Source organism: Vanellus vanellus (genome assembly GCF_965231255.1).
Source record: "Vanellus vanellus genome assembly, chromosome: 2".
NCBI lineage: Eukaryota > Metazoa > Chordata > Aves > Charadriiformes > Charadriidae > Vanellus > Vanellus vanellus.
The window spans coordinates 5,950,181-5,976,566 of NC_138906.1; the positions used below are offsets into that span (position 1 = coordinate 5,950,181).

The following is a 26,386-nucleotide window of genomic DNA, read 5'->3' on the forward strand; positions in this document are numbered from 1 at the left end:
GATGAAGCTTCTTCCATGGCTTTGTGCAATAGCTTCTTTTATTTTTCATCTTGCCACGACTCGGTTGTTGTGCCGAGTTGAGGCAGCCGTGGCACCTTTCCTCCTCATAGGCGGTTTCCTACAGCTGAGCAGAGGAGCGCAGGAGAGGCCATGGCTTACAATCAGTGCAGCCTTTTCCTCCAGAGACACAGAAGAAAATGCAGTCAATCAAGTTGTTGTTTTTAACGTTGTACAATCGTTCAGTCTGTCATGAGCAAATGCAAATCAGGCGAGCGCACTGGTGAAGCAAATGAATGCAAAACGCAGAAATCAGTGAACCGTGTTTTCTCTCGGAGCTGGGCTTTGATTTGTGAGCAAGATTGACTCATATGGGAATGGCGGATATGGGTCTTGCCCCTACACAAACACAATCTGTCCTGTGGCCGCTCCATTGGAGCCAAGCTGCTCAGGAAGCACCTGCCGTGCCCCATGGGCCACCCAGCTCTCCTAGGATGTAACCCAGTGATTTCATATACATTGGTTTGGGATTTGATTTGCTTCAGGAGGTTGCCCTGTAAACAAGATGGGTTCAGAAGTTGCTTCTTGAGCAAAACCTCAGCTATCCAAGCAGTAGGAGCATGGAAAGTAGCTAAGGGCAGTCCTTTTTTTCTTTTTACAGCAGGTAGATATAATAAAGGATGGATGGGAGACCTTCACCCATCAGAGAGGCAGCTGGAGATACCACAAACACCTCAAATGTCCCCTTTGTGTGGGCAACTGAAACCTACCTTTTCCCCATACAGGCAGCAGAGCCTACGGAGCTGCTTGGCTATGTGTAAAGCAGACATCTGGGTCATCAGTTGGATCGCTCCATATGCTCTGCTGCCTGCACTGGCTACATCTCCATTGACCTTTATGGAGCTGAGAGCCTGGTGCCCTGCCCTGAGATACCTGCGGGTGTCTTAATTTAGACCTGAATCTCATCCTGAAGTGGAAGGGCTTCATTCTTTAGGCTCCTAGTGCTCCAGGGAACCTGACTGACCTCCAGTGGCTGCTCCAGGAGGGCAAGGGTCTCCTGGAGGTCCACTGTTGTCTCTGCCACTCCTTGTACCATGGTGGGAACAATGCCGTACTGATGTCAGGAACAACACCCTGGAGAGAACTTTCAACCTATTCAAATGGGGGAAAAATAATCCCACACCAGAACAATGGTATCCTATCCAGTCTTTGCTGGGCTGTTATCCCACACTTTGCTTGGCCCACCATGAGCATGGCTAGCCTGGGAATGGGGGTTCCTCACACCTAGCTGGTGATAACTACAGCTGTGCTCTCTTCATAGTCAGCAGAGAGATAGAGACACTTCAAGGCATGGATTATGTGTATTAAACCTCCACTGATGGTGAGAGGAACCCAGCTGACTAGAACACTTACTGTTGTATCCAATTATATGGTTATTTTGTTTTTCTTCTTCCTTTCCATTCTAGCTCAGACTGCAGGATGACAGACAGTGACACAAATCTCCCAACTATCGAGAGAAAGCTGGGACTGCAGATATGGGGCATAGAGGTATGACAAGAGGCAATGATGGCGATATGTCCTCTACATTTGTGCGTATGTGTGTATGTTTCAAGAAAGAGATACTTTTGAGGTAATCTGGGTGGGAAAAGAGGGTCTTACAGATAAGATACAGTGGGAAAGAGAGACCCAATGTCTTCCTATGCAACAATTGAGGCTGTGCTCAATTCTGCCTTTTTTCTGGCCCAGTTCACCAAGAACATTCCCCTGCAATGAGATGGGGCATAGACTGAAGTGCAGAGTCCACTTAGGGGAGCAGTGAGAAGGGGCTTCAACAAATGTCTCCAAGTGCTGGTGGCCTTCTACAAGTCCCAGCTATGTTCCAAATACCACAGGATCTTTTCCTTTCCATTTCTGTACAAAGCACTGCACTAAGCTTCTTTCCAGAGAATCTGTAATTAGAGACGTGTTGGTTCATAAGGGTCAAGTGTTATGCTGGGAAACAAGTCTGGCCACCAGAAGAATGTATGTCTCTAATTCCAGGTAACCACGGAACTGTGTGTGTACTAGTGGGTGGCACATCCAGGGACCTATGCTGGGCAGGCATGGCTGGTGCACTTGTACCAGATGAAACATGCAATCAGGGTCTGGAGGGTCTGGATGGGTGAGGATCGCATCAGTTTTCTCATGTTTGTCTGTTCTCAGCACTGCTAGTTGCTATGAATCCCTGGCAAAGTGGTTATCCTAACAAAGCTCTGAAAGTTATCCTTGAACTTATAAGTACTGAGTAAAAACCATGCCCCAGAACTAAACCTAGGATGAGATGTGCTCACTTCCTTGGGAAATTCCCTACAAAAGCAAGCTCTGGAGCACTTCAGCCTGACCTCCAGGTCTTCTTGCTCAAGACCTATAGGATTGCAGAAGGGCAAGGAGACTAAAAATTACTTGTCAATCTGTCCAAGCAGCATTATCATTTGCTCCGTCTCACCCCTTAGTACTTTTGGGATTTCCCTCAGAAGTGGCTTTTCCTAGCTCACAAGCACAGCCCTGGTTCTTCCTTCTCCAAACCCTGCTTGTCTCAGTGTTTCATGCACCCCAGCTGTGCTGTTTCACACACATCAACTTCTGGCTCTGAAGTTCTAGCAATGACTCAAACACTCATTCCCTTCCAGAATATGAAGATGGTTCCCGTACCTGAAAAGGCTTATGGGACGTTTTTTGAAGGGGACTGTTACATAGTTCTGCACGTAAGTAAGTCTGGCAGACATTGGTCTCTTGGGTAGGCAAGTGGTTCAACCCTTTTTGTTTAGCTCTGGCTGGGATGCTGGGTATCCTCACTGGTGAGAGCAGCACTGTGGGTAAAAGTGATTGCGCGTGCGTGTTCGCCATGTAATCACACACCTGAATTTAATGTGGCTGTTGCAATAAGACTGAGTTTAGTAAATTAGAAGTCCAGAGGAACCATTAACTTAGTCATTCATTAAAATTATTTATCTTGCAATCAACTGAGTCATGTCCAGACGTGGCGAAAAGGACAGTACATTCCTGGCAAACTAAATCAAGGTCTGCATTTGCATAACTTACAGGAAACTTTTGGGGGTGTGAGAGGTGGCTGACTGGAGGGTCTTGTTTTCAGCAGGTGACGTGGGTTAAGGAGGGGTGCCACCTATTTGGTGTCACACAAGCAGCAGAGAGGCTCTGCAGCCCTTCTTATGTCCTTATTAAACACTTCATCTGTCTAGACCTCCATGGAATTTGGTCTAGGCCTACTTGAAACCAGCTGAACCCAGGCTAGCTAGAAGCATGAGGAACTTATGAGAAACAACTTTACTATATGCCCAGAGAAGTTGTGGAAGCTCCATCCCTGGAGGTATTCAAGGCCAGGTTGGATGGGGCTTTGAACTACCTGGTCTAGTGGGAGGTGTCCCTGCCCATGGAAGGGGGGCTGGAACTCAATGATCTTCAAGGTCCCTTCCAACCTAAACCATTCCATGATTCTATGATTCTATAAGGGCTGTACAAAGTGCCTTGTGTTCCCAAAGCTCTGTGGGAGGATAATTGGGCTCACGTCCCAGACTTCCTTCCAAATCTCTTCATCTGCACAGAGCAATCCATGCCCCATTGCATCAAACAACATCCGTATGGTGGAAACCAGAAGCATTTCCCACTTCCTGGGGCTGAGTGTCCCTCCTGCAAACATCTCTGTCAGTCAAGAGACAGCAAAGCCTCCATTATCCCACAATGAACAAATGCACGTCCTCTATATGTGGAGCTGGGAAAGCAGCCTGGGATAGAGACACAGAATGAGTCTCCTGCTCTCATTCCCCATGCATATGCCTTTAAGCGACTTTTTGAATGCATTTGGTGAATCAATTCGGTAGCAGCCACCCAAAGACAGGCTTAGAGGACAATATGAGTGTCCTCGCAAGAAGCTGACTATAGATACCACTATAGAATTTGATGCTCACAGGCTCAGCTTATGTTGCAGTAGCTGCCCCAGGTAGAAAAGCCTTTAATCAACCCACTGCTCTCCTCCCCCCCCCCCCCCCCCCCCCCGCAGATGGGAGCGTAAAAGTACCAATCTTTGCATTCTGCATCTTGACTGGAGGCTCTCCAAACAAAGATAGTCCACATAACAATGGGACTTTGATCATCTTCAGTAACAGTGTATTAAATTGAGTGATTTTGCAACAAATTAATTAGCTGTGCCTGGAGGAACTGAGCTGGGTTTTACTCAAGTTGTTCTAGTGTGTTTCGCTGTGGTACCACTGCACAAAGCAAATAAACAGAACTTAGTGTCAAATCTAGTTTATAAAATGAGCTTTTATTACCTTTCCCAGGTGTCCATGACAGGGTTTAACACAGTAGGTGCTGAAAAATAACTGGCACAACTCACATAACGATAAGCGCACCTGTTCTCAGATCACCCACCTCTTTTTTCTGGGCTATTGGGTTTTTCTGTAATAAGGCGAATCGCAGCACACTCGCACAGGCTCAGCTTCATTTGGAGCTAAGCCCGTTTCGCAAGTCAGCAGGAATTCAGAGGCAGTTTGTGCTACTATGTAGTGTGATATGAGAAAAAGAACGGGAAAGAAAGGATAGTATCGCCAGGCAAATAAATATCAGTGTACGTTACATTTTAAAAGGAGATCTATAAGAAGAGTCTCCTTTAAGTTTTAATACCAAACTCTACAAAGGTAGGACAGGTTGAGCGCATTAATTTTTGTAATTGCACTGGTGTTCAGTTTTCCTTGATAAAAACAGTTATAAAAGCACATAAGACACAAACATCTTTCAGTGTAATATGTACGTAAGTCTCATAAATGGTCTTCCAAATCAGGTCCCTGGCTCCAGGCTGAGCTCCCAAGGAGTATCCTAAGGCTCCGTCTTGTCTCCCCTCGCCCAGGAGAACGGCAGAGTTGGGAAAGGCTCGAGGAAAGGGCTCCGTAGTCACTTGGTTTGGCCAAGTCTCCCTGGCCAGCGATATTCTTTGAAACACACATATGGGCTTTGCCTTCATCCTGACTTGTCTTTCCCACTTCTTACAGATCAAAAGAACCTCTCGCGGCTCCGCTGTGGATTTGCACTACTGGATTGGCAAGGATTCATCTCAGGATGAGCAAGGCGCCGCGGCCCTGTATGTCACCCAGATGGACAATGCGCTCAGGGGCAACCCCGTGCAGCACCGGGAAGTGCAGGGACACGAGTCTGAGACCTTCCAAAGTTATTTCCGCAATGGCATTATGTGAGTAGCGTAAAATACCTTGCAACAAGGTAGGTCATGGTCCCTGGGGGTCCCTCTGCTTCTCTTGTCTGAGAGCCATCTACTTTTCAAATATCTGAAAAAAAAAAAAAAAAAAAAAAAGATCAGCACTGAAGTTGGTCAAAATTCAGAAGAAAAATTTCCCATTTTGAAAAAATTTGTTGTAAGCATTGGGACTGGAACCATGTCATTCTGTTCTACTGGTCGTTTTCCCAGATATTTGCTATAAATCCACCTTAACATTCCTCTTGTTCACTATAGGGTCTTCCTTCTTCTCCTGTACACACTTTAGATTCGTATGTCCATTCAGGGCACTTCAGACTAATATCCACCTTGAAAAGAAGTGCTGATTTGGCTCACACTGGGAGTAATATTCCTGAAGGGGAAGCAAATTCTGACCATGAACTTAAGCCATCTAAAATTGGGTTGAATCTAACCCTGCAGTCGTGGCTCTCTTTTGAGTCCTTTGAAGGTGACTCCAATAGCTGTCCTCCAGGAGGACCTTCACTGGCAATAAACAGCCTAAGCGCCTTGCTTTTAAACAGCTGAAGAAAACTGAAATGAAACCCCATCCTTGGTTAATACCCTCTCTCCCAGTCTGTTTTTTGATACCTCTCTATCGTGTATATCTACAACCTCTCATGATTTTCCTTGGGACTTTTGTGAGACAAAAAAGTGCTTTTATCCTCATCTTACAGATGAGTAAAGGGCAATAAAGGACTAAAATTCAGACCTCTGAAAGTGTGCAGGTTTAGAAGTCTGTTTGGAAACCTATCTGCCTGTGAAATCAGTATGAGTTAGATATCGTCTTCACAGTATCACAGTATGCTAGGGATTGGAAGGGACCTCAAAAGATCATCTAGTCCAATCCCCCTGTCGGAGCAGGAACACCTAGATGAGGTTGCACAGGAAGGCGTCCAGGCGAGTTTTGAATGTCTCCAGAGAAGGAGACTCCACAACCTCCCTGGGCAGCCTGTTCCAGTGCTCTGTCACCCTCAGTCTTGGTCTAAACCACATGCCTAACGTCAAACAGGAATTCTGAGGCAGAAAGAGAAATTAAAGCAGGCTCTTTCCACACCTTGGCAGATGGACTAATCACCACAGCATCCTTCTTGGATATGTTCAACTGGGCCAGACAAGTCTGAAGTACTGTGAATCACTCACACGCCTGACCACATTTGCCAATCTCTTCCAAGCTATGATAAAATACATATATTACCCACATGGCAATAAATAAAAATTTCTGCAATTATCTCTCTTTCCCGCAAATGGCAATTACATTGCGTCAATTATTACTGTAAGGCCTGAAGAATGAACATTGGATCTGTTTTCTAATACGGCCTAGGATATGTGGAAGCGGGTTAGACTTGTTCACACACCACTAAAAAGGCTCTGGGAATTCGTTTGGGGACTATGGGATTGTGTCTTCCTTGTAAAGTTGCATGGAAAGGAGAGGGTGGCATCATGCAGTGAGGCAATACAGCGCTAACAGCAGCCATTGCGAAGTGTGTGTTCAAGGATGGAAGGACAACAAAAACAGTAGGTTAAATCTGAGAGAAAGACAGTGTTTTGTACCTGTTTACAATAGTGTTTTATTCTCATGGCAAAAATTTCCTATCTATCTAAGCTACTTTTAATAGAATAACTATTTGGAACAAAACCAAATTTTAGCAAAAAGCCTGTTTTCCGCAAAATAAGTTTCATTTTTTAATTGAATACTTATGGCATATTTTAATTCTGAGATGCCACTGCCATGGTTAATGGGTTTTTCAGTTTGGTTATGTTATGTTTCCATTGCCATCCCTGACCTGCCTGTTGATCTACACATCTTCTCCAAACATGCAGAACAGCAACACAACACCCATAGCAGGCGGATGGACACCATGAGGAGTAACGCATGGTTTGACAAAGGACCATGAACAGTAGAGTGAGGCAACACAGCATTTGACAGTCCATTTTTAGGACTTTGAGATTTTATTGGCTCTAGATTTTTTAACTGTCACCAAAAGCTTGAGATGTTCTCAGAGGATAGAGGGGAAGACATTTTCTAACTAGCTCTGACTCTTTATTCCCTGCTACACAACAGCTACAAGAAGGGAGGAGTGGCTTCAGGATTTAAGCACGTGGAGACCAATATGTACAACATCAAGCGTCTTCTTCATGTCAAGGGGAAGAAGCACGTGTCAGCCACAGAGGTAAGAAGAAGAGCCTTCTCTCCTTATGCACCATTTCTCCTTCGCTTCTCCTCCTACACCCATTTTGGACCGGGTTTGCCTGAGAGATAGCTCATCTCTGCTCAAGGACCCCTACTACAGCATCATTTTCAAGACCTCACTGAGGGGGTTGATGTTATCATGAGAGATATCAGTGAGTAGCTGAGTATCAAAAAAATGAACATATCATTGCAGACCAGTTCTTACATCCCCAGGGGGAAGTTTGCAATGGCTGTGACTTGTCTCCTGCAACTCTGGTTGTGTCCCCCACCCTCGCCATCTGCTGAATGCTTTCATTTCCTCATGACAGGTAGCGCTTTCCTGGGACAGTTTCAATAAGGGTGATGTTTTCTTGCTGGACCTTGGGAAAGTGCTGATTCAGTGGAATGGACCCAGCTGCAGCATTGCTGAGAAATCCAGGGTGAGTACAGGAAAAAAACCCTCGGTTTACTAATGGTATTTTTTGATGCCTGGAGGGGGAAAAATAGAGATACAGTGCTCAATGCTTGCACAGTGAAAATCTCAGTAAAACCAGCAACACGCTGATGAACAGAGAAAATCGTGGTAAATCATCTGCTTTCCCATCTGCTGATATCAGAGGCCCGGGGCAGTGCTTTACACCAGTTCAGACCTGGCCTCAGCTTGGGTTTCACGGGCAGCTGTGGGCACATCACTAGCTCCAGCTCCAGAAAGGCATCTAGCTCCCTCTGGGGAGGTCTATCTCCATGCCTCTGTGTCCTGTAGTTTACATGATGTGGGACTAAAAAGTCAGCAGCAGCACCAGTAGTTTCAGCTGCAGTAGCTACCCCATGAGTAGATGAATTTTAATTTTTTTTTACAGCATCACAGGGAATTCCAGCTTGGTCAGTATGAGACAAGCAGGAATATGTAACCCAGGTGTTGCTAGGTCAGATCCATAGCTCTTAAGGCACTTTGCAAAGGGATCATTATCCTTATTTTACTGATAGAGGAGCCGAGATACAGAGATATAATAAAGCAAGAGATATCAGTGTGCCATCAGCAAAGCTGATGGCCAACCTCATAGCCAGTTATTATACACATTAAAAGGCAGGTGGGTCTGATCATCACATGGTGGCACCTGATGATCTGGGACAGGGGGAAGCTTGACAGGGAAGGCGGTTTTCCAGGACACAATGGCTACGAGAAAATCCAACAGAGGGTGGAGAAAAGACAAAGAAACCCTTAAGACACAGAGGAGGGGGAGCAGGTAGAGGGAAGGCTGCTGTGAGGAACAGGCCATGGTTCATCTCAGGCCTGGCAATCGAGCAGGTCATTGGTCTAACAAAGAGGGGCCCCTTTCAAAGCTGTTGCAGTGCGAGTCATGGAAAAAAAAAATCAATGGAAAATTGAGATTTTAGCCTAATTAGTTGCTTGGCATTTCATGCTGCTTTTTTTCACAGAAAACATCCCCTGTTTTTGAATACTTGAAACATTTAAATGTAAAATGTCACCATGGGGCGCCCAGGGTCCTGCAGCTCTGCAGCATCCAGCCTCATTGTCCTCAGCATGTGAGCATCTCTCTCCCAGACCATCTCAGAAGATCGTTGGACCTGCTCGTGTACAGTCACACATAGGCAACGCCTGTTGTGGCTACCATGCACCTGTGCCCTGCAGGAGCAAGCACCAGGAGCTACTGTAATAAGCAATATTTTTCTGAGAGTTAGTTAATACGCAGGCATTATAGACACATCACCTTTTTCAATAGCTAAATTTGGAGGACACTAGAAGCTTCAGAGAGTTGTGGTCATCTGGTTTGGACTATTGGTGTTCAGTCATTGCTCTAGGTTTGAGGCTTGCTGAATTTGTTGTCTGGATCAGGACTTACCCCCCAGTGATCCTTGTGCAGGGTCTCGCGCTGGCTCGCAGCATCAGGGACAGCGAAAGAGGTGGCCGTGCTCAGATCGGCATCATTGACAACGAGAAAGACTCCCCAGACCTCATGCAGATCATGAAGATGGTGCTGGGTGAGAGGCGCGGGGAGCTCCGAGACGCCATCCCAGATACGAAAGCAGATGAGCTGCAGAAAGCAAATGTCCGACTCTACCAGTAAGTCTTGGGATGGGCACCAAACCCCATCCTTTCTCACAGCGGGCACTGTATCCCCTGACTCTGCTCGGTGACTGTCTTTCAGTGTCTACGAGAAGGACAATGACCTGGTGGTACAGGAGATAGCCACCCGGCCCCTGACACAGGATCTGCTCCAGCACGAGGTGAGCGAAAGCCCTCAGCCCTTACAGCGAAAAAAGAATGCTGTGGCATGATTTACGTTCAGCTGAGCACCTGTTTCAATGGGATACCCCATTTCCTGAAAGTTATCAGCCCTTCCATCCCTCAGGTTTATCAGGTGTCCTCTGAAAACAGGGCAACTTGGCCCTGCTACAGCCTGAGTGGCCAGAGGTAGGTGGTGTGTTGAAGCTGCTCTAACGAGAGATGGCAAATCGACCCTCTCAACCAAGGATGGCATTAGCTTGGCAATCAGAGCCAAGGAGAGCTGCGGGCCAGGAATAAATTCCGGATGGAAATAAAGCTTCTTAATACCTGATGTTCAGGGATAGCCCTCCATCTGCAGAACTGAGAGTAAATAAATACTCTGCTCACAAAATCACGAAGATTTTTCCTGCTGTAGCAAGTGGCTATATAGAAGAATGTTCCTTACAAACCCTCTGTCCAAAGGCTTTCAAAAAACAGAGGTTTTCCTAATATTGGCAGAGAATTGCTCGTCCTCAATTCTCTGCAGTGCAAACCAGCGTTGTGCTGTGAGGCTCCACCTCCCTTATCCACCCTGGTGTCAGCCTTGTTAAAGCTCAGTCTCCTTTTACAGGCGTATGCAGCCTTTGCTTTTCTTGTCATAGTTCAGTTTGAAAAACGAGAAGCCTTTGGTCACCCAGTGGGTTGTCAGTTCGGAGCATCAGCTCTCTGCGGTGGAGACAGGCTGCCTGGCAGCCACCTCATCCCCTTTGGGTTCCCTACCGCGTTCACAACGATGCAACGCTTTTAGCTCCAGATCGGGGACACAAAATAGTCATACGGAAGATGTCTAACTGTGACTTTTCCTGCTCGTTTAGTAGCAGATTTGGCATAAATGAACCCCACCTTCAGCAGTGCTGTAGCCCAGCGGGCTGAGGGTGATATTTCAGAGTACATTTCTCCTTGAGCCTTTCAGAGCTTTTTTTTCTGTTGGTTTGGGAACATCTCTCATGAAATGGTAATGGCCAATTTTGAGCAGTGCCTAGGAAAAATACATATTTTAACTCATTACAGTTAAAGGGCAGCTGCCTGGGTCAGGTGTGCTCACAAAGTCAGCATACCCATGAACCCCTACACTGTAGGGTTGATGGTAGTTGTAGTCTATTTATGAACCACAGTAAACCCATCCTCTGTTGCTTCTTCTAATGGTTGCAGCAGGGTTAGAGCTCTGCAAGGCAAGGAAATGAGCTAGATCTACATCTAATCCAAATCTTCAACAAGGATCCAACCTGAGTAGGCTACAAATAAGGACTTTGGCTGGGGTGGAGCTTTTTATGTCTGTTTTTTCTGTTCCATCTCAGGACTGCTACATTTTAGACCAAGGTGGTTTTAAGATTTACGTCTGGAGAGGAAAAGCCTCCAGCGTGGAAGAGAAAAAAGCAGCCTTCACTCGAGCTGTGGTGAGTTGTAATACAGTGCAAACAATGTCATGGGAGGTTAACTAAGTGCTGATCTCGATCTGACCACTAATTACAATTAAGCATAGGTCTTGAGAAGCTGGCCTGTGTAATAACAGAGAGAGAAGTTAAACGTCTAAGGGAGGCATGATGACGTAAACACAAAATTGTTAGTCACCAAATTGCGCTAGAACTAAGACCTGCCACTAAAACTAGGAAGAAATTTGTTAAAGTAAAGTAAGTATAAAAGAAAATCCTTTGTTACACAGTAAGTGGTGGACTTCTGGAGTTTTTTGATTGAAGAGATGGTGGAGGCAGAGAGTACCAGCAGGGTCAAGATGGGATTAGACAAATTCATGGCCACCAGGTCCATAAACAGATATTAAAGGAGCTTTTATATCATCTCTAACATCCATGACCCAATATTGAGGATGCTGGAGCGAGTGAAGGGATCACACTGCAGACAGCCACCAGGCTCACATGTGCTCGCTAAACAACATCTCTTAATGCCACTGTCCCAGGCAGCGAGGACCACTGCTCTGACCCCGACAGGCACCTCCTGTATTCCAAACCAAGTGTAATACCTTGGGCAGGTCAGTGGGGAACTCGATTACTGGGGCTCTCTGGAAAAGCCAGACCTTCTGTGTAGGTGCTACAGGCCTCAACCCCAAGTCCATTACAGGCAGCAAGTCTTTCACTATGCTGATGGCTCTGGGCCCAGATTCTACATGTGAATTTGAAGGTGACACAGGGCTCTTCCATTGGTAGAGAGAGATCTGTTATTAACTCCTATTAATTCAGATGGCCAACCTGAGGCAAGACCAGGGCTCGTGTTAAGGTAGACCACACCAGCATAGTGCCCTGGTACCTCCAGATGAGCTGTCATGCAGTTATTTTCTGGCAGAGCGTGCCTCAAGGCTTCCTTTCAGAAAAAATTAGACTCAAGAGAGCCTGTTCAAGTAAGGCATTTGGCAGGTTTTTTACAAGTTGGCAAGTTGAAGTGAAGGCATCAAGGGAACTTAGCTTTTAATTCATCTATTCACTTATGTGAAGACCATAAATGGCCTCATCTTCAGTGAGATCTGACTAGGAGATACTGAACTTGCGTGGCCCCAACTTCAATAAGGTCTTACCAGGAGACACCCAGCTTCAATACCAATTGCAGCTATTGTTTGCAGCTATTGTCTCGGAGAAGAAAAGATTAGGCAAACTTTGCCTTAAAACTTGTCTCCAAGTCCTCAATGCTCTTTTCAAAAGCTTAACTCAAATGCTTTTTAGGAGGCAGTCAGCTCTGCAAATTCTGGCCCTGAGCTACACATGTCGAACAAAAGATATCTCTTTCTTTCAGTGTGGCAGGTGGGAGGGATGGGAAGACCATCTGCTCTGCTTTTCCCTGGGGAGAGTGTGTGGCTGCAGCATTTACAGCAGAAGATGAATGCTCAGAAGCCCACAATCAGGCTCTTCGCCTGAACCACGGCTGTCAGCACTGTACCTCCAGGTCATCCTGGACCCTGCTGAGATAAACACAGAGCAGTTCCCAAAAACCAAGCAATATCTTTGGCGTTGTGGCAGAACACAGATAATTTTCTTCCCTCTCATAGTGTATCAGGCACATCTGTTGAAGTAGTCTTTTAATTCCATAGTGGCTCTACTGCAAAGAAATAATTTGTTTTTAGGAGAAAAAAAAAAAAGAAAAAATAGATGTTTGTGAGAGTTTAGTCCCTTTAGAACACACATTATTCTCTGGGGTACTTAGCTGCCTCCACCCCTTTGCTACCCTGGCGTACACGCTCTCCAGCATGCTACAGGGAGGACAGTCTCCCTGTTTTGGAGAGGGACAGAAAGTTTGGAGAGGAGCAAAGAACTGCATTAGATTCTTGGGTGGTGGGCAAACCTCATCACTGCTCCCTCTCCTCCACTCCTTGATACATGACGAGGAGCCATCTATGGAGCTGTATGAGATAGAGGAGGAGGCTTTTCATTAGACTCTTTGAGTGAGATTTTCTTCAAGACTCAAGCACCATGTAGAGATTAAGTTCAGGATGTGATCTAGGTGACCAGCTTCTAGGAGCAGGGTTCAGTCTCCTAAACCCAGAAATAAACATAGACGCTACAGTGAGAGCTTGTAGACACCTCTGTTTATAAGGCTGAATGCAAGTCTGGGGGTAAATCCTGCCCTTGGTCATGTCACTGTGTCCAGTGGGGGACCTTCACTCTTTGGGCTGGCTCAGGTCCACATCTCCCTTCTCATATCTGTGAAAAGTTTGGTGTGTCCCCACTAATGTCCTTTTTCAACCCCACTAGGGTTTTATCCAAGCCAAAGGCTATCCTTCATCCACCAACATTGAAGTGATCAATGATGGAGCAGAGTCAGCCATGTTTAAACAGCTCTTCCAGAAGTGGACAGAAAAGGATGAAACGCAAGGGTTGGGCAAAGTCTACACTACTGGCAAAATTGGTGAGCATGTTTCTCCGGGATTTGCCTTTCCTACCTGTGATTAGCAACAGCTGAGGGAACATCATTCACATTAACTGTCTCCTGCCTTCAGCATCTTGAATATCTAGTGCACATTCTTCTCAAGCCTTGTATTTTTCACCTTCTTCAGTAGATGCAAAGGATTCAGGAACTGAACTATGTTCAGAACTGCTGAGGCTTCTTATACAAACCGAACTGCCACTTATTCCAAATTTAAATATCGGCAGAAGATCACTCTCATCTGAAAAATTGTATGCAAAAATTGACACTCGCAGAACTTCCTAATTTTCTTCATAAAAGGCTAATGATGGACCTGATAAGGAAGTGTTGAACACCATTCTTCTTTCATTTACACTGGCATCCACCCAAGATCCTCCTGACGTCAATGGAATTATTCTGTATTTACACCGGTGTAAACGGTGCCTCGATTTATCACGCTGCTGAAGTGAATATTGCAATGCATTAATCCCAAAGAGTAAACAATCCTGAAGAGACAGAGCTTGGTGGTGAATGAGGGGATGGTGACAGAAATGCTGAATGTCTCCAACAATAACAGCTTCAGGGCCGCAAATCTCTTTCCGTTGCAAGTTCTCTCTTTCTCTCCACCTCTGTCCCTCTCCATGCTGTCCATAAACGCACTGTCTTTACCATGAGCTGGAGAAATGTAGCCATGTCATTTCTGAAAGCAGCATTTTAAAAGGAGGGAAATAAGTATGGGTTTGGATACCAACTATGACTTTTCAGTCAGCAGACAACTAATATTTTTGCCAGCCAGTCATCACTGGAATGCACTATATGGCCCATTGCCAGCCTGTAACAAATCAGCACTGGGGTGTATGAGGTCTTGCATATTCCAAAATCAACACTGGCTTACTGGTGGCAAGACTGCCTTCATGCAACCGTGGACCAGGTTATAAAGATTGTGTATAAAGATTGTGTTAGTGCGTGAAGGTGATGCGGACGCTTTGTTTGTTATTGTGCATTCACTGCGTTCTTGTTTTTATTCTGTTGGTGCATGCAGCCAAGGTGGAGCAGGTGAAGTTTGACACCACTCAGCTCCACGCCAGGCCAGAGCTAGCTGCTGAGCAGAGGATGGTAGATGATGCCTCCGGGGAGATTGAGGTGAGAGAGCTCCTTTTGCTGACAGAGAGTGCAATAATCAGTGTGTTTCCAAACTTCTCTGCCTTTTTTTTACACAGCAGCTGTATGGAGCTGTGAAGGTGTGCCCACCTGCCCTCCCCAAGGAAGGATAGCTGCAGCCAGAGCAAACTGCTTGCAAACTCTTAATTAACATGGCAGTAGCATTTCTCCTCCAACCCATGACCAGTGGAGCAAAGCAGTCACCAAGCTGACTCCTCTCCTGCCATATGTGTGGGGCATGAGGCTGATATAGTCAACTCCCTTCTCACACTATCTCCCAGTTAGGTCCCTATCAACCAAACCTGTGCAGAGCAGAGGCCCCTCTCCCATTCTTGTGGCCTCCCATGGAAGATGAAGCTGATTGAGAGAGGGGCTGTGGGACTGAGACGGACCAGGAGGCTGGTGGAAGAACGTAGGCTGGCATCCAGAGGAGAGAGGAGGGGTTCTCTTTCCAACTGAAGACCTGAACTTCAGTGGTCTGCTGGCAAAAGGGGCTGTGCTCTGTCTTCACATTGACTCCACCGCTGCTCACCAAAACGTTTCTTTCACTAGGTGTGGAGGATTGAGGACTTGAAAATGCAGCCAGTGAATCCCAAGACATATGGGCAGTTCTATGGGGGTGACTGCTACCTGGTCCTGTACACCTACCTGAGATCAGGCAGGCCTCACTACGTCCTCTACATGTGGCAGGTAGGACAAAGCAAGCAGAAAGGCCTGTGCTGTGTCTGCTGGAAGCCTGAAACTGAAGGAAGCAATTACATGCAAAAATCCCAACTCAAGCATCCAGAAGAACTCACATGCCCTTTGCTCATCAGTTGTCCATTGCAAATATCCCAAGCTGTGCTTTGTAGGCAGCATGGACTCTCTGAGCCCAATCTGGCATCAGACCAAGAGCCAGAAATTTCAGACAGAAATGGTGAAGGATGATGGGGCTTACAGCGCTGAGGTCAAACTTTTCAGTCTTCCAGATCTTCCCTTAAGGCCTCAGCTCCTGGAGTCGTTTGAGCATATGAATATCTCTGCTTTCCTTTTTAAAGTATATTTACCTCCCCTGAATGCAGAGAAAAGCTTTGAAAATGGGATGTTAAAGTCTCCAAAACCAGAATGCAAGTGAATTTTAAACATCTGGCAGTTTTAATTCTGATCTCACAATATGCAGGGCTTGGGGTTGGCAAGATGTTACATTGTGCAGAGCTTTATACCCTTCATCTCATCACGTTGCATGTCGTGTCTCTCCCTTCCCCAGGGTCGCCATGCCTCTGTGGATGAAATCACCGCCTGTGCCCTCAATGCCATCGAGCTGGACAAGAAGCACGGGGATGAGGCCGTGCAGGTGCGCGTGACAATGGGCAAGGAGCCCACACACTTTCTGGCCATCTTCAAGGGCAAGCTGATCATTTACGAGGTAACGTGGTTTTGTGCGTGTGGGCAATGGAAAGTGCAAGCACCAACGATGGCTTGACAGTTGCAATGGAAATAGTCCAGAAAAAAGGGCTGATATTGAGGAAAGGAGCCTTCCAGGTCTGCATGGGCTGGCAGATGGAAGTGGTGGAACATTTCTACTACTTCTCAAGTAGTCTGAACACCATATGTGTGAACACAGTCCTGGACTGACCCATACTCAGCTGTCCACCCCTGAGATCCAGCATTAATGTGTGATGTTCTTTCCAACTCTATCCCAAAATATTTTGCAGACTTACAATAAGACAATCATCCTGTGAATTACAGATACCACTATCCAGAGACGGTCCTCCCAAATATCCTACAAAGTTACGTGATTTGAATTGTCCCTGCCTGAATTATATCACGTTAACTACTAACCCACTTCACTTGCTTCTTTGGCTGCCACCATCTGTGGTGGAGACATTGCAAATGGCTGGGGGAAGGGGGGTTGCCCTCAGTTCTCAGTGTTGGTCCCACCATATGGTTTCCATGGCAGATGTTCAGCTAAGCCAAACGCAACTGGAAATGAGTCCAGCTGCCTTGCCCAGTTTACATGGCAAATGCTTTGCAGACACTAAGATCTGCTCACACTGAACGTGAGCATCTTGATGGGAGCTGGTCAAGACTTGGAGTAATCAGGGAGAAATGTGGAAGTTAGGCCATGTGGGATTTATTCTCACCTGGAACCAGAAGGTATTCGGATTTCCTTACCTGCTTTGTACAAGACCATGGTCTGTCATTGCAGCAATGTGGAAGGTTGTGACTCCAAGAGCCTTCCTCCTCAAACCAGTTGCACCCTGGGTTTGAATGCCCTGTTTACCTCCCAAAACCATCCTTTCCTCTATTCCTTGCAGGGCGGCACGAGCCGGGCTCAGAAAAGCACACCCGAGCCAGCGATCCGCCTCTTCCAGGTGAGGGGCACAGATGAGATGAACACAAAGGCCACGGAGGTGCCGGCCCGGGCCTCCTCACTCAACTCCAATGACGTCTTCCTGCTAACAACCAGCCAAGTCTGCTACCTGTGGTGTGGGAAGGTGAGAAACTGCTGATGTGGGACTTCAGTCTCCTACCTCCACTGGGCTGTGGAGGTGTATCCTTGGGCACGTAGACCATTAATTTCAATGGAGGAAGGTGCACCCAAGAGAAGGCCTTATCTGTGGAGGATTAGCAGTAACACAGCCCTCTCAATATAGAAGTAACCCACCTGGGGCTTTACCTCACATCATTTTAGAGGTTCGTATGACTTTCAGCTGAATAAAGCACCCCAGGTTCTCCAACTGTAAGAAATTATCCAGGATTAGAGTATATTCATTTGTCCTTTTAGTGATCTGCTTCAGGATGAGACGGTAGATCAAACCAAAGCAGAAGGGTTGCCTGAATTTGTGGATGCCCCATCATTGGAAGTGTTCAAAGTCAGGTTGGACAAGGCTTTGAGTAACCTGACCTAGTGAAAGATATCCCTGCCCATGGCAGCAAGGTTGGACTAGATGATCTTTAAAGGTCCCTTCCAACCCAAACCATTTGATGATTCTGTGAGTTGTGCCTTAGATGTCATTGGCTGCACTGAATGAATGTCCCTTCAAGAACTAGAAATGGATTCTGAGTGACCAACTCAGATGAGACCCTCAAAGGCATTCAAGCAGTTCTAAAACTTTCAAGAGGAGGGCATGGCCAAGCCAATTCCCACCCCCATTCCTCCCCTCCCCCCCCTCCAATAAGTTTTGCCAGTCTGCCCCTAACTCCACCTCAATCTTACGTCCTGAACACAGGGATGCAGCGGAGACGAGAGAGAGATGGCAAAGATGGTGGCTGACATCGTCTCCAAACGGGACAAGCACACCATTTTGGAGGGACAAGAGCCAGCAGAATTCTGGGAAGCCTTGGGAGGCAAAGCACCTTATGCCAGTGAAAAGAGGTAATAGTGACCTGCTTGCTCCTCTGGCCTTCACCAGGCAACATTAAGCAAGGGATCAAAACTTTGCAGGAAAGTGAGTAAGTGCTTCGATACCATGTCCTCACCAAAGGGAGCACTAGGCCAGAATATCACCAAAAGCTTGGTCAGAAACCACAAGGTGTGTCTTTCTTAACTTTTGGTTCAGGCCACCTGAAGTAGGAGCTGCAGATGCAAAATCTGCAGACAAGTGTGTGCTACATCCTCCTTTCCCCACAATAAATCCATCCCATAGCTTGTACAGGCTACATGAAACACATGCTCCATTTCCAGCCATTATTAGCTTTATGGTCAGCCCCAGAAGCATCATGAAACTAATCCTGCTTTTGAACAACCTGGTTTTCTCCAGTCCTCTGCACAGGTGATGTGTTCCTTTTTGAAACCAAGTGATATGATGTAGCTTTCACCTGACAGCAGGCTCATCTCCACAAGGAAAGAAGGGTTCTGCTTTTGCCCTTTAAAGGTAGAGAAAAAATTACCTTTAAAAATTCTTAAAATGACCCAAGAATCCCCTGAGACCTGACGTTGCCTGACTTTCAGGCCCTCAGATGACCATTGCCATGTTCCCACCTCTTCCATCAAGGTCATGACAAGTTGCAGCAAGGCCCTGCAGTAAACCATGAGGGAAAGGTTTCCATCTCTCTTGCTTTTTCTTTCCCTGCCATGCATGAGGAAGGTTTCAAGAGCAGGTCACGCACTACCAGCCTCGCCTCTTCGAGTGCTCCAACCAGACGGGTCGATTCATCATGACAGAGGTGGTGGGATTCTGCCAGGAAGACTTGGACGAAGATGACGTCATGCTGCTAGACACATGGGAAGAGGTCAGCACTGAGTCCCCTTCCTCTTCTGCCCAGACATATTTTCAAACTGGTTATGGCTTAATTTGTTTTAATCCATCGTTCAATGTGAAACCAAGAGCAGTATGCCTTCTGTCCCATCTCCAAACCCTTCACAGTGCTTGGTCAGACAAGCAGGTGTATGTCCTGTTCACCAGGTACAAAACACGTGAGTGAGGGGGTATTGCTATCCCTATTTCAGAAAGGAGGGAACAGAGGCACCTGGTCCATGCCGTGCTTCAAGGCAAGATGAGCTGGACCTGCTCCAATCTTTGCCAGCTCATACAAGGAGGTGGCACCCAGAAACCCTCCCCCTCATTTCCCAGCGCCAATGGTGAGGACTTGCTTGGAAACTGACTCCGAGGGGGTTGCTTTCTGAGGTCATTTGATTTTTTGGGGCCATGCAAGGACTGAGTTTGTCTACCTTGCAACATGTGAGAGCTGTTTTCTGAAATATTCATACTTTGGGCCCATCTCAAAAGCAAAATCCTTCTTGGCTGGGGAGGAAATCTGGGATCAGAATCCCAGGGGACTGTTGGGAAACAACAATTCCTGTCATATCTCTGCTTCAGCTGGCAGGGCTGTATAAACAGCCATGCCTGCACAGGTCCTAACTACTCACCAATCTTCAACACCATCTCTCCTTGCAGATTTTCCTTTGGGTTGGCAAAGCCTCCAACGCATATGAGAGGAACGAGGCAGTTGCCTCAGCTAAGGAGTATCTCAAGACCCATCCGGCAGGGAGAGACTTGGCAACTCCGATAATACTGGTGAAGCAGGGCTATGAACCTCTCAACTTCACAGGGTGGTTCAACGCTTGGGACCCCTACAAATGGAGCGTAAGTTGCTGGAAAAGCCCTGTGATGTGCACGCGCACCTGGTGATGCTTAAAGCTTGTCAGCAAGCCACATCCTCTATGGTACATGGAGCGAAACCTTACTATGACATGTCCTGAGCTTCACGGCTTCCTGGTGCTACCTGAGCAGCTTCTGCTCCTTTGCCAGCAAAAAGTGCTTGTTTGGTGAAATGGAGGCTTTTGCATATATAAGTAAATGTGCTTTAGTTCACAATATTCACATTTTTATTTTTAAAAAAGATTAGGTTCCACGTCAGGTTTGTTATTTCAGTCAAAAATGGGTTGGGGCTTCTAGCAGCAAAATCCAGTTCAGAGTGGCAACAGAAGCACCCCTCATCATTAAAAAAAAAAATGAAAAAAAGGTTATGTTTTCAAAATACAGCCACAGAGAAAAAATTATGACCCAACTTTAAGAGCAAACTCTGGTGAAATGAAAGATGGTCTCATCTCCAGGTTTGCAGAATGCCCATCAGAGCCCAGGAGCTCCTCAGCAAGGTCACCCTTGGTCCCTACATACAAGCCGCCTTCTCAAAAGCTGATTTACAAATACCAGGACGTGCCTATATAGAATTGGAAACCTGCCCCAGGAGATGCTTGGGAAAGAAAAAAATCCTTTCTCTCCTCTTTCAAACACACAGGCTTCAAACCATTTCAGGAATATAATGTGGAGCAGAGATTTGCTTGCGTGGCCAGTGCACGGGGACTCACCACGTGTCACCAGGACACACATGTTTGTGCACACAGCATGGTTGGATTGAGGAAGGAGCAATGCACTTAACTCCATGCAGACCATGGACCAGCTGCTCCAGGCAGCCTGGGGGCTCGGTGCTGCAGCACAGAGCGTATTAGGAATAAAGGACAATCCTGGAGGGGCTTTGGTGGATAATAGAGCCAGAGTACCAGTTCGTAGCAAAAAACAGCCAGGTGGAAGCAATGGTGTGCACCTAAATTCCTGCCACCCGATGGCACTGGTGGGCATGATTTAAGGAAAAAGAAAAAAAAAAAAAAAGGAAAGGGAAAGGAAAAATAAAAAGAAAAAGAAAAAGAAAAAGAAAAAGAAAAAGAAAAAGAAAAAGAAAAAGAAAAAGAAAAAGAAAAAGAAAAAGAAAAAGGAAAAGGAAAAGGAAAAGAAAAAGGAAAAGGAAAAGGAAAAGAAAAAGAAAAAGAAAAAGAGAAAGAAAAAGGAAAACCAACAAAAAGAAAAAAGAAAAAGAAAAAGAAAAAGAAAAAGAAAAAGAAAAAGAAAAAGAAAAAGAAAAAGAAAAAGAAAAAGAAAAAGAAAAAGAAAAAGAAAAAGAAAAAGAAAAAGAAAAAGAAAAAGAAAAAGAAAAATGATGACCATCTGGGAAAAACTCCGCTCCCAGGTGGTGTTTTAACAGACCCTTCCACAGTGAGATGGCCCCTTCTATGAACCCCAGTGTTTGTTCAACCAGTTCACAAGCTATCTTGTCTTCTGGTTGCCCGAAGGGCTGTGAGTGAAGACCCATGCTGGAGCCTGCAGGTGGACCAGCTGGGGCAATGGGGTGAAGGTCCCCCAGGGGACTTCACGCTGCAGGGAATCTCATACAGAGATATTATTTTTTTTTGCCTGTAGCTGGGTTTGCATTGTCTTCCTTTGCAACTGGCGCGCTGGTAGAAAGCCTGTCTTGACAGCCGGATTTGGACAGATGAGACAGAAACTCCCAGAGCACTGACCCTTAAAACAATGTTGATGCTTAGAACGAAGGTCAAAACTTGTTTTTTTCTGAGGTACTGCTGAAAAACAAGGATACAGCTCATAAAATATGTGCCTCTAAAAATATCCCCTGCAGGCAGCTTCAGCAACTACAGACAAGCAATCCAAACTGTTGACATCCCAGAAACATCTGGCGTGTGTGTGTTCATTGCTCAGTTTTGGGTCTAAATCTGTTTGCTCTGCAGTCCATGTGTTTATGTTGTTTGTTCTTGTTGGGGAACTTTGTTGGATGATTCTGTTAAGAACTGACATCTCCTGGCTGCTTCGGAAAACACAGTCATGAGCTTTGCCAATATACCTAATATATTCTTTTTTTTTTTTAGGAAATAAGAGGTAACTGGTAATACATGGCACCAAATTATAAGAAGTCAGGGATCGAGGCTTTGAAAAATCTGTTGCATTAGCTAAATGATTCAGGGAAGGGGAAAAAAGGAATATAATCTTATCCCAAATTCTCATGCTCTGCAAGATTCATTTAAAATTTAAAAGCTTTAAATCCAGCAGTAAATATGATTTCTCTTTCTTTGCCTTCTGCTCCCTGAAGTCTTTAAATTTCCTGGTTTTGCCTGTTATTGTACAACTGCAAAGGGGAAAGTCCATTTGTTTCTTTGTTTTCAAGTGAAAGCTCTAATTCTGCCACAGACCCCTGATTCCAGGAGCTGGGGATTGCAGGAGGCACCAGCTGCCACCTCAATGGGCACCACTGGGCCTTAAAATTTGTATGATCTCCTGACCCCATTAGAGAATGTGCTAATTAAAGGCAGCCTGTGGTTCTTACAACTCTCTTTACCTTTAGGATGGGAAGTCCTATGAGGAGATGAAGAATAGCTTAGGAGACGTGTCAGCTATATCCGAGATCAAAGTGGTGAGTTGCTTCTCGACCACATGGGTGGGAAACACCTGGATTTGAACACCACCGCGTGCCCCAGCCTCTTCCCATGAAGGAGAGGACATAATGATCAGAGCAGACATGGAGGCCTCAGCCTGCCAGGATCAGAGATGTGGTTAATAACCCATAAATACACAAAGATCTCCTGGGCCTTTTCCAGCCCTGTGCAAAGGCACCTGTGAGCAGAAGACTGGCCAGGTGTTTCCAAACGACACATGCAAACAAAAGTGTGTGCAGCAATACGAGGGTGCAGTTAAGTTTTGTTTGAGTAGTTTGCAGTGCGGTGGCTACTGAGACCCTGGACAAGGGGCCCCCGGTCAAGAAGGGCACAGCTCAGTAGGGCTCCCACAAAGCACAGAGGAAACAAGGTGCCAACAGTCCCAAACATGATGGTCACACGGGATCAGTTCTGCCCTGGACAGGGGTGGGAGGAAGGCTGGAAGGAAGTGGCAGGGGCTTTGAACCAGGAGAGATGGCAAGTCAGGGAGAGGTGCACAGGTAATTTAGACGTTGTAGACATGGCAGATATCTAATCTCACCTTCTGTCCTCCCTCCCACACCTTTCCCTGCTGTTATCTTGAGAAAAATGAGACTACTATAAGTATCTTCAGTTATTTCTAAGGGCTCTCATCGGTGCTCTGCTTTTAGCAGGCCTAACATCAAGGTGTAACATTGATGGAGGTGCTGGAATAATGTTTTAGTTTAGACTTTCTCCTTGCCACTTTGGAGCAAGAGCCCAGGAGATAGTCTGTGCCAGAAACAGTCCCCCCACCCCCAACAGATAGAAAGATCTTAGGATAACCCCCAGGTTGCTCTGCCAGAGCTTCCTGTCTTGACATGTTTTCCTCCATTTGGCAGGACCTTAACAACATCAGCCTGAACAAGAGAACCCTCAGCATGACCAACTTGACTGGTTCAAGTATGGCAAGTGCTTCCCCAGAGTATAAATCACACCTGAACCACAGTGACAACAACAGCTACAGCAACAGCAGCAACTACAACAGCAACAGCAGCCCTTGCCTGGTGCCCAACGGTGAAGGAGTTTATTCACGAGAGGTGCTGATGAATAAGACGGTGGATGAACTTCCAGAAGGCGTGGATCCCACTAAAAAAGAGGTGACAGCATTGCTGGTTTGATGCCTTTGTAGCTTAGCCTGGAACTTAGTCATTGGCTAAGTGCACTCGTCCTTTAGACTATTAAATCCTGCTTCAGGATCAAGGAGATACTAGCTGGACACATAGCTCTCATCAAAAACTGAGAGCTTCATGTGAGAGGAAGTTGTGGTAGTTTTACCCTAGTTGAAGTGTTGGGGTTTTTTTGGTTTGGTTTGTTTGTTTTTTTTTTTTATGGCAGTAATATGAATTTTAAATAGTCATTTTTATTTTTTTTTTCTTCTGGTGGAGTTGTTTTACTCTGCCACCCAACCTCTGTCCTTGGAGGGACAGAGAACCAAAAGTACGGTTCCTGCAAGACAAGGTGACGCAGCTGAGACCAAAGACAGGATTTGCATTTTGTTGGGGTGTGGGTGTTTGTTTTCATTTGAAACTCCTTCCAGAAGGGATCTTTTTCTTTTTGGGGGGTTTGGTTTTGGGTTGGTTTTTTTGTCAGAATGCTTGCATTTCACCAAATCCCATCCAGGGACACGGAGGAACTCCATATCTCAGATTCCTAATCAGCCCAAGGATTTTGGCAACGTCTGCAGCTCAGTCCCAGCAAGCCAAGGGGGGTTGGGAACAGCGGGCTGATTCCCTCTACTATCTACAACCCAAGTTTGACCAATGTCTTGCCCCAACAGATGTCCTGGGAGAGGGCAACCCCTGCAGCCAGAGAGCTGCTCCACAGCCGGGCCAGCAGCTCTGCCCCCCAAAAATGCCCCTGTGCTAACGGTTGTATTTCAGCTGGGTTGTACATGAGTGCTTTCTTCTACCCAAACTACCAGGGAAAACTCAACCTTCATTGCCCACAGGGTCTTTCTCAGTATCACTGATGAGCCCACTGTCTGCAAAGATTTCTGTCTTTCGAGTCCGGGGGGGAATGGAGTGAAGGGGAGATGCTTTCCCTGTGAATCACTGCTTAAGAAACCACCCAAATCTTTGGCCAGCAGAACTTCTCCAATGCACCATTAATTGTCCTGGCCTCAGTATGATTAGTGGGGACCAAATTCCAGCCAGAGCTTGCTAACCCCTCAAAACCAGAGCATGTCTCTGGGCTGAAGGGCTTTTATTCCCTTGGTTCTTTGGGAAGCAGGATGAGGAACAGTTGCTGGGACATTCCACTTCCCACCACAAGGACAGGCAGCAGGACAGGAGTTGGTGGCCTGGAGTCAGGGGTCAGCACTGGCACAGCAAGGAAGGGATGCAGGCAATGGAGGTGTCCCAGCTTCTGCAAAAGCCAAAGCTGACCTCTCCTTTCTCTCTCCTCCCACTGCACAGTACTATCTCTCTGATGCTGATTTCCACGATATCTTTGGGAAGTCCAAGGACGAGTTCTACCAGATGCCCAAATGGAAGCAGCAGAATGAGAAGAAGCAATGTGGACTCTTCTGAGACCGGAGGGGCCATCCGGCATCCAGTGACTCTGGGACCAACCCTCGCTCTCTGCAAGGAGCTGCGGGGAAGAAGTACAGACATTTGCTCAATGACCCCAACCCAACATCTCAATCAGGCCAAGCTCCAAAACAGTTATTCCAGCAGCCACTGTTCAGAGAATGGCTCCTTTCTCCCTCCAAACCCTGAACCCAAGGAGGCAAAACCTTTTGCAGGAATGGCTTTGCAGGATGTTTTTGCCTCTTTTTGACACTTTATTGCTGATAGCCATTAAGACAAGTGTGTGTCACACAACATGACGACAACAACAACAGCCTCTTCTTTCCTCTCCCTTTTGCAAATTGCCACAGGCACAAGGTCATGATCTTCCTTCATTTGTAGAAGTTTAAAAGTAGGCCAGACAAAGGCCACTTGCAGCTACTATGTAAATTTTGGGTGGGGAGAGGAGGAGGAAGCCCTGGGAGGACAGAGGGGGAGCCTTGAGTTCAGGAAAAAGGTAACGGAGTAGCCAGATGTGTGATGGGGTAGCCCATGGGGTGAGACCAGCCAGTTCAACCCCTTCTCACCTTGCAAAAAAGCTTCCCACCAAAGAAGAGCAAGAATTGGTTGTAGAGTAACATGCATAGCCCAGTGCAGGTAAAAGAAATGAGAACCTGGCTTGGAAACCCCCCCACTTATTTGGAACATATTTATTAGCTGATCTATTTCAAGAGGATGATGAGATTTAGGGTTGCACACAGCTGTTGATTTTGACTGCCAGACAAGACTCTTTCTAATTTTTTTCTCATTCAGGCAGCATCTCCAATCTCACCCGGCCTCCCTGAGCACAACTGGGGGCAGGTGAACATAAGAGTCCACCTGCCTGCAGACCAGAGACTTGAGGAAGCCAGAAGGGCTTTGGGTATGACTTGAGGCAGAGTGTGTCCTACTGAAGGTTTTATCAGGGTTCCATCCCTGTGATGTCCATGGGGCTGAGAGCGCGCGTTCCACACTGCAAGCTCAGTCTGATTGGGGAGGGGAGGGGGAGATGTGAGCACTCGGTGATTAAGGGTTTCAACTGTAAACTAAAGGAAGACATACGTTTAAAAACTCAGAAGATGTGGTTTTGCAGCTTTACTCCATTTCCAGCCTGACCAGTGATTCCAAATAAACAGCCAGCAGCAGCACTGTAAGCGTCCTTGATCAGCATGTGGGGTAGGACGGCAGTAGAGAAAAGCTCTGCAGGGCCACAGATCTTTCAAACACCTGGTCTTTAATGGGCTTTGGGATTTTTTTGAAAAGAAAAGAACAAACTGAGAAGGTGGGGCCCCCTCTGTTCCCAAACACCACATAGCCAGGACCGTTTGTCTCCCCGTGCTCATGTATCATGCTCCTGAAG

General features: G+C 46.4%; 1 protein-coding gene across 1 annotated transcript; it reads left to right on the forward strand.

Moving 5' to 3' along the window:
* Nucleotides 1-1,470: 1,470 nt before the first annotated feature.
* VILL (villin like) lies at nucleotides 1,471-25,032 on the forward strand. The gene is made up of 19 exons (XM_082479019.1): nucleotides 1,471-1,545; nucleotides 2,667-2,741; nucleotides 5,043-5,239; nucleotides 7,344-7,452; nucleotides 7,781-7,891; nucleotides 9,338-9,537; nucleotides 9,623-9,701; nucleotides 11,040-11,138; nucleotides 13,440-13,593; nucleotides 14,633-14,733; nucleotides 15,304-15,441; nucleotides 15,998-16,156; nucleotides 17,049-17,228; nucleotides 17,964-18,109; nucleotides 18,822-18,966; nucleotides 19,632-19,820; nucleotides 22,369-22,437; nucleotides 23,320-23,577; nucleotides 24,895-25,032. The coding sequence occupies exons 1-19, from the start codon at nucleotides 1,477-1,479 to the stop codon at nucleotides 25,006-25,008; spliced, it is 2,592 nt and encodes an 863-aa protein (XP_082335145.1). The 5' UTR covers nucleotides 1,471-1,476; the 3' UTR covers nucleotides 25,009-25,032.
* Nucleotides 25,033-26,386: the final 1,354 nt, after the last annotated feature.

Bases quoted from the DNA above. Each gene is read 5' to 3' on its own strand.
- VILL (XM_082479019.1), top strand. From the start codon at position 1,477: ATGACAGACAGTGACACAAATCTCCCAACTATCGAGAGAAAGCTGGGA. The intron at 15,442-15,997 runs GTAGGACAAAGC...TCCCTTCCCCAG, and splicing joins ACGTCCTCTACATGTGGCAG to GGTCGCCATGCCTCTGTGGA. The intron at 18,110-18,821 runs GTAATAGTGACC...TGCATGAGGAAG, and splicing joins CCTTATGCCAGTGAAAAGAG to GTTTCAAGAGCAGGTCACGC.